The sequence below is a fragment of the Lepidochelys kempii genome, chromosome 4 (genome assembly GCF_965140265.1).
Source record: "Lepidochelys kempii isolate rLepKem1 chromosome 4, rLepKem1.hap2, whole genome shotgun sequence".
Classification (NCBI taxonomy): domain Eukaryota; kingdom Metazoa; phylum Chordata; order Testudines; family Cheloniidae; genus Lepidochelys; species Lepidochelys kempii.
This window is the reverse complement of record NC_133259.1, coordinates 108766693-108774857: the sequence shown is the minus strand read 5'-3', so window position 1 is coordinate 108774857 and position 8165 is coordinate 108766693. Positions and strand designations below refer to the sequence as shown.

The following is an 8165-nucleotide window of genomic DNA, read 5'->3' as shown; positions in this document are numbered from 1 at the left end:
CCCTCCTCAGGAGCCACCTTTGCTTCAATGCCTTTATGGAATTAGCCAATTAACTGTAGCAAGATTGCGGCGCAAAGGGATATAGCTGACATATACTTTTCTTACAATATTTTTAAAATAAACAAATGTCTGTATATACATATATATTTGATTATTTCTCCCTCCTCCCTCCCCTAGCCTTCAAATGTCATGTGTCCACTTAGATTATAAGTTTTATGGGTAGGAACCATGTCTTCATGTGTTTGTACAGCACCTAGCATGATCCTGACTAGAGTCTCTGGGTGATACTTTATATATTATTATATTACTATGAAATGTATGTTTGCAGTATATAAAATTGCCTGGTGCTTTCATTGGTAAGCAATGATACCACTTGTTGGCTACTTTTACAATAATAGTGAGAAAGCATTTTTGCTCTTACCAGAGAATAAATGAATAATGAATTTCTCAGTGAATTACCTCTCCACTCTGGAAGAAAATGTAACTGTGTTCATGATGACTTTTCACAGGCTAAGGATTGTTGGGGAGGATTTTTGTGAGCCCCGCCCACACAGTTAAAATAATATCACGATGGCATCTTCAACAGCCCAGCTTTCTTTTAAAATTATATCCCAGTGCATAGATCCTATTTTGGTTTGTTAGTGCCTGTCTTGTGTGGGGGGCATGTGGTGTCATGTGCGCCCCCTCCCACCCCAGATTTGCTGCTTGGCTTGGACTGAGCATGCTCAGTAACATTTGCTGAAGCCTCTGCCCCCCAACTTTCAGTAGGTACTGGTTGTCTCTGGCAGAGAGGGAGTGTTTCCAACCTTAGAAGTCAGTCCAGCAAGACAAATGTATCTTCACCATGACACACAATCACCACATTCACTGGGGGAGAAAAATGTTGTTATACAGCCTAACATTTTACCGTGTCAATTACTTTGCAGACACTAAAGGCCTAATTCTGATTTTATTCTTTAAAAATAGTATCTAGCAGGATTCTTCTTCTGATTCTTTTCTCCTTAGCATGAGACCAATGGAATTCCCACAGTGCTTAGTTCATAGAATGTTGACCCTTATCAGAAGTAGCAGAAGTGTGGCATGAGAGTCAGGCCCACTAATGGAATTCATTCACCACCCCATGTCTAGTATAAATGTACTCTTAACATTCCAGTCAGTTCTCTCTTGACTGGCCAGCAGAGAGGCCCGTGATTTGCACATCTCTATCCTTTCAGCTCTTACCAAGTCTGTAGCCTTCCCTTCCTTCCAGTTGGTTCAATAATGATTTCAGTATTTTCAACCCTAAAACCTTAACTTCACTAGAGAAGTTCACCATGCTAAATATCACTTGGTCCCTGTAATAGGAATGCTGGCCCTTTAAGGACTCAGCTTGGTCTGCAGAGCTGTAGTTCATAGAGGGAGTCACTGGTGGGAGGGGCCGGTGGGAGGGGCCACTGGTGCAGAGCTGTAGTTCATAGAGGGAGTCACTGGTGGGAGGGGCCACTGGTGGGAGGAGGAGTCATGACTATAAAAAGGACAGCCTATATATATAGAGGAGAGGTGGGGTGAGGTAGAACCTGGGGTAAATTAATCTTTTCATGGTAGGAGAGTGGCAAAGGGAAGGCTCTCTAGTACCAGAGCCTGTGGAAAGACTAGCTGTGTTCTACAGAGAGGAAGCCTAGGGCAGACTTGGGAATAGATAATAGTTCACTGAGATGACTTTTGAGTAATTCTTGGTTATTACTGTGAAGAGGGAGCTGGGTAATGAGATGAGTGGGGCTTAGCAAAGGGCTGTTTAGAAAGAGCCTGAGGACAAGACCTGACAGGCACAGACATGAAGAAATAAGAAATGGTACAGGGGTGGCGTAGACTTTGACAGGCTGCTGCTTTGGGTGATAGGGCCAAAGGCCAGAGCTCAGAAAACTTCAGATACCCCTGATACCAGGGCAAAACTGAGAATTGAACTTGGGGAGGACCAAAGGTCTGTGCGTTCAACTTCTTGGAGACTACAAAAAGTATTAGGCTTCTCTTTTTTTCCCTCTTCCTCCTCAGACTACTTTGAGTGGGACACTTAGTCTTTCTTAGCTTCTTTACTCCAAAGGCTGCCTTTCTATCACTGTCCTGATCCTTAGTCTCTGATTCTCTTTTGCTTGGAATCATGCCCCATCTCCTTCTTTGTTGTTCTAGCCTCCAGTCTAGAGCTGGTTGGAAAAATTCTGCCAAAACATTTTGTTGTTGTTGTTGGAATTTGACAATTTAACCAAATTGAAACATTTTGTGGAGACAGTTAGACTTTTACAAAGTTCTGATGGAACTCTCGCTGCTAGCCAGGTCCTCCCATTTTCACTAGCACCAACATTTTCTTACCACAACATTCTCCTTCTCATTCCTGTCTAAATCCTCCTTTTTCCCTACAGTGTGTTAGCCAATCTCAACTATTCAAAAATCATGATAGACCCTCTCCTCCCACAAGAACCATGAGAATTTAAAAAATATTGGGTTCTTTTTTACTTTTTTCTTAGCATTTAGAATCTACTTGGTTTCTAGTTTCAGGATTTTCTGTGCAACCATAGGAGATAGAAACTTACTTTTGAATGAAAGCTGAGATACTCAGTTTCATGAGATGGACCTTTAAAAAACAGTGTCACAAGATTTATGATAGAATAATGAGAATCGGCAACACTGCTTATGCCTGGTTCTGATATGATGAATGGTGAGGGTCATCTTAACGGAGGACAGTCTGGTGTTAGATGCATTGAAAACTATGAAGGACCTTGGCCGTTGTTATGAGAATCAGCTTCTCCTCCACCTGAAAAGCTATATGGAAATAGTCATTCTCGCTGAGGTGAGCCTTTGGCTTCAGCCTTTTGGGGAACAATGGGAGAAAGTAGCCATTCTTAGTAATGGCAAGAAAATCCTAGCTGTCTCTTGACATCACAAACATCTTAAAAATACTATAGAAAGTAATAACTTCTCAGGCCATCATTCTAGGGGATGGTGGTGACACATAATACTGAGATTGAGGCAGTTGGTCTGTGCTGGAATAGAGGCTGTGAGTGCCTGGTTACTTCTGTATCTGTCTCTGATAAAGTCTCAGTTTTGTTTAACTAACAATGTCTGAGACACAATTGTGTGGTGGATTCTACAAGATGCTTCCATGTCATATAGACTCACAATAACGTAAGAGTGTTTTGAGTTATGCGGCCCTTCCTTTAGTGCTTCAGTGCATTCTTGTAGTGTTTTCAATTGTTATTGTTACAATACTCCAGCTCTACTTCTGATTGTTCCAGTTCTTATTATTAGCATTGATCTTTTCTTGCTGCTAGCTATAGTCTTACCTACATGTATATTCCCTTTGGCTTTATATTCTGCACAAGCCAGAACCGTGTTAGGTGGTTTCTTTAGAGAAAGGAAAATGCCTTACTTTTTACTGCTGTAACTAGAACTTGGTTAAAGATATCATTCCAAGAAGATTCTCAGTCTCTCGCTAATATCCCTGTGAGGATTTGGGGTTACCTTTGTAATTTGTCTTGCTGTTTTTTAGTTCTTTTCCTTCTGTGGGGCATATTTTCATTCATAATCACTTGGAAGTGTCTTAGCATCTTGGAACTCCACCTTTCATACCCCTGAAACATCTGAATGGAGTAGCTGGAAAGCAGAATACATATTCGACAGAGGGTACTACACTACATTCAGTAAGAGCCTTGGCTCTTGGGGAGTTCTGCCAGTCTTATACTAAGGAGCTAAGACCCATGGACGAGAATCCTGTTGGAGTTTCATCTTCAGAGAAACATACCTACAATTAAGTAGTTTCCCCTTAGCGTCTTATACAACACCAAGCACACTGTTGGCATGTAAATATCAAATAATGAATAGTACCAGATGGCTAACACTATATCTTCTGATTTTTTTTCTCTCCTAGACAGAAAGGGAGTGTCTGATAGAGGCAGAAAACTGCATAGTGTGTGTAATTGTATTTTTATTTCTTTCCTATGATTTATTTATCGGTAACTTACAGTGCAAATTAGAGAACAAACTTTTTTTAAAAAAGAAGCTAATCCTCTCTTAAAACATGATCAAAATGTGGCTAACAAATTAAAATATTTTACATAGGACCTGATCCTGTGAGTCACTGAGTGATCTCAATTCCCATTATAGTCAACGGGTTGAATTCTGCGTACACCAGTTTAAATATGGAGTAGCTTCATTTAGTTGTATACAGTACTCCAACTAATATATTGAGCCAGAAGTTGAAAGCAACTGATAAAGTCATGCCTTGAAGTGCAGTTTTGTATGCTGGGGACATTTTGAAGAGACAGACTGAAAAAATAAGATGATTTTCCCTAGATAAAATAGCCATGACCAGGGCTTAAATTCAGCTGGAGCTGTCCGGAACAGAGCTCTGGTAAATATTTTCAACCCCCCCTGGAGTTTTCATAGCATGCTGGGGGGGGGGGGGAAGAGTGTGTGGGGGGGGGCTCAGTGAAATACTCTATGAGAGTAGTTGGTTTTAATTAGTTTCATTTTGGTTAACATTCTACAATAACAGCAGAAAAATTGGGAGTAATTCCACTGATTTCAGTTTCTACAGAGTTGCTCCTGATTTACAACAGTATAACTGAGAACAGAATTTGTTCTCTTGGTAGCAAGCAGATAGGGATAGTGAGCATTTTACTGGGTTGTGCTGCAGAGACTCCAGGGATAAAGAGGCTCAGCTGGACCCAGTCATATGGAAGAAGCTGTGAACTCCCTGGAGCATTTACAAACTACTTGCTGATGACCTGGGCTTCTCTGGTGGTGTCCTCTGTGCATGGGGAATCACCTTCTCATGTCACTGAGGTTAGATTTTTTTTAAATTGCCTTGTGTTGAATTCAGGAGGAAGAATAAATTCAATTCAGTAAAGATACAACTTTAAACCTGATGTATGTAAATTTTTCTATGAATGCTAGAATTTTCTTGCAATAGGCAATATTTTTAGGAGGATATCCCAGAGAAACACTGAACATGCATTTTACACTGTTGGAATGGAACAGAAGAGGAAATTAGTTTTCCTTTAAAAAGAAAACTAGATCTGTCACTCAGATATAAATAAAGCAGCATGATGCTGACCCCTTGCTTATTTAAAGGTATATAGAGTCACATTCATGCCCTTGAATTTTCAGAAAACATTTGTTCACAAGATTATTGTATAATTTACATAAAATGTGGGTTTTTTAAATATGGAAAAATAGAATATCATTCTTCAAACCCTCTCTTCAGTCAAGGTGAAATACTCAATGGCATGCTTGAGATGTTTACAAGGTAGGTTTACAAGGTAGGTATGCAAGATTGTTTTGCTTTTCGCAGGCTAACTACACCAATGCATGCAACCCGCCCCCAGCCCCTTTCGTTATCTGTCTCTTCCTCACAGACGCTTGAGTTTTTTCCGCACAGAGGTGTTTAAGGTGTGTGAGAAAAATCTCAGGTCTGAAAAAGAACTTAGTGTGTGAGAGCGTTGGCGGGAGGAAGGAGAGATGGAGTGAAGATGCTGAAACTGCATAGACCTTGCAGTTGTTTTTCTAGCTCTCTTGCCAATATTAAACAGTCCCTAGGAATCTGTGGTTGCGGCGATCGCTACAGGAAAGGGAGCGCAGTTGATGTCTTCACCCAGCTTCAGGGGAACTCTGTCCCTGTTTCCACCCTAGTACTAAGCAGCAGCAGCAGTCGGTGCAGCTGCCGCCAGCCTCACTGGGAAGGCAGGTCGCTTGTTAGGGGCTAGGGTTTCTCGTTCTCGCTGAACTTTCATTCATTGTTTGCGTTTCCCCAGTTCCTCTTCCACTCACCACCTCCTCCTCCCCCGACTTGGAGGTCTGGAGCCAGCCAGCCAATGAACGCTTCCCTTGCGGTTTTGGGCGTGGCCGGAGGAGGCGAGGCTCCGCCGCCCCTATATAAGGGGCAGAGCGTGGGGAACTTCTGGCTTGGTGTTGTTTACGGGAGAGGTGCTTGGATGTTTGCGACAGCAGGGCGAGAAGGCGGAGGAAGAGGCAAGGCGGAGGGTCCTGGTATCTGTGGCAAAAGCTGCTGGAAGCTTCCTGTTTGCTAAAGAGCCAAGCAGCAGCAGCTTGGAAAGCGCTGGCCCAGGTTTTTGTGTCGCCCTGGGAAGCACTTTCTGCAGCGCTAGCAGTGACACACACCTTGCAACGGGGAAGCGAAGCGGCCTGCGTATGTGTCTCATCCTATTGTTCAAACTGAGAGACTTAAGGGGGTGAAGGAAGGAGCTTGCGTGTTGTCTCTCTTGTCCCACCCCCTCCCCCTATTCTCCTCTCCCTGTGTGCAGGAGGAGACCAGCCGCCTGGGAGCTACAGGGGCTGGAGCCAGCTCTGGACTGTTTTATACAGACATCCCCCCCTCAGGTGCGCCTGCCGGAATTGGGGAGGGGAACGGAAACCTTTCCTAGGCATTCTCCCTTCCCAGGCTGGGGAAAGGAAACTTCTTCCTTCAGCTCCTCTGCATAGCCATCGCAGGAGCTGCTGAACTGTCTTCCCCTACACGACCCCCACCGTTCCTACCTTTCCCATCAGGTGCCTGCTGCTGCGGCAGAGCTGCTGTATCCGGGAGACGAGAGGGAACACACACCACGTTCGCTAGCGTTGCTGTCTCGCTGTGCTCCCAGGATCGTCAGGGCATCGATAGCTGTGATCTGTCACCGAGGAGGAGGAGGAGGTGGATGAGCGCTCTCTGCAGCAGGGCAACGGATCACTTCTCAAACTGCTCCTGATTGTCTTGCTCCGGGAATAGCTCTTTCCTGCAAAACTTGGCTTTGGGAGCTTACAACCCAACATCATCTTGTGTGTTGACTCTCTTCTCTTCCCTCCCCCCCTCCCCCCCCCGAGGCAGTTTGATGAATGCTTTGGGAGTGAGGTATGATTTGCTGAGGCTCCTCTTGCAGAAGTGTGTGTGTGTGCAGTTGCAGAGCGAGCCCCCACCCCCTTGCAAGACTGTAACCAGCCCGTCGGTGGGGGAAGCGTGTGTGTGAGCCGCTCTGCCCAAGTGCTTTGAATCGCTCGCGTGTGGTGCCGCTGGGCGATTGGTCGCAATGCAGTTCTATGGGAAACATGCAGCTTTAAGCAAACGTGGGGTCCGTGGCTTCTAGCGGGGTGGGGGGATCGTTAAAAGGGACAAGGAGGAGGAAGAAGCGGAGTCACCCAGCTCTGCCCTTTCCGGAATCGGTGGCTTTGCTTCGCATTTGCAGGGAGTGTGTGCGCCAAGAACAAGTCCTGCATCTTCTCTGCCACCAGAAGGGCTACGAGACCCCGGCTCGTCCCCCCCAGCGAAGTTGGTTCCAGGGGCGGAGTGGTGCCACCCTTCTTACCTTGCCAGGGATTTTTGGTTCCGCCTCGGATCGCGAAGGACTCCGGTTGCTTTCTCATACGCTTCAAGTTGCCCAAGTACTCGCTCCGCTGAGGAGCAGGAGGGCGGTTGTGTCCTGTGTTATCTGCGGGGCGGTCTGCCTCTCTCCCCGCTCCTCCCTGGCCCGGGGGCCAATGCTGCAGGGCTCGACGGCGGCGCAGGCTCGGCGGCGGAGGATGGGCGGCTTCGGGAGGCTCTCCCTGGGGCTCGCGCTGCTGGTGATCCTGAGCGAGGTGGCGGCGCAGCCCTGCCCGGCTCAGTGCTCCTGTTCCGGCAGCACCGTGGACTGTCACGGGCTGGCGCTGCGGAGCGTCCCGAGGAACATCCCCCGCAACACCGAAAGGCTGTAAGTAACCCCCAGAGCCACTGGAGCACAGCGCCTCGCTCCCTACCCCATGCGCGCTTCGCCCTCCCCGGGGGGCTGTGGTATGTGGGGCGGGGGGCGCCGTCCCTCCAGCAGCACCCCAGTTGGCCGTGTGATTGGACTCTCCCATCGCTGTGGAGCCGCCTGGCTGCAGAGCGCCTGGGGTGGGGCAGGTGACACTCAAACTCCCGGGAGGCTCTGCTTAGGTTTCAGACGCTCCTGGGCCGGTTCCCGCTCGCCTCATGGTGGGCTCCAGGGTAACGCTAGGAGACATGAAAGAGGGAAACCATTCGTTCCACCGCCTCGCCTTTCCCACTAGAAAGGCGGCGGGAGGCGAGTCCGCCTCTCCTCTCGCGCGGCCGCTGGCTGCAGGGTAAGAGGAGGCGACACACAGGGCGGCAGTTTCCCCTGCGCTGTGTGTCAGGGTGCCTC

At 47.0% G+C, this 8165-nt stretch overlaps 1 protein-coding gene across 13 annotated transcripts in view; it reads left to right on the top strand.

Moving 5' to 3' along the window:
* The first annotated feature begins 5899 nt into the window (after positions 1-5899).
* The window catches only part of SLIT2 (slit guidance ligand 2), a 424049-nt gene continuing 421783 nt past the window's right edge, over positions 5900-8165 (top strand). For 7 of the 13 annotated variants that reach the window (XM_073342413.1, XM_073342412.1, XM_073342409.1 and 4 more), the window contains exon 1: positions 5900-7715. In XM_073342413.1, coding sequence (XP_073198514.1) covers positions 7504-7715 — 212 coding nt within the window. In that variant the 5' untranslated portion in view covers positions 5900-7503. The remainder of the gene's footprint in view (positions 7716-8165) is intronic. The other 6 variants (XM_073342407.1, XM_073342403.1, XM_073342401.1 and 3 more) reach the window with 1 other exon arrangement.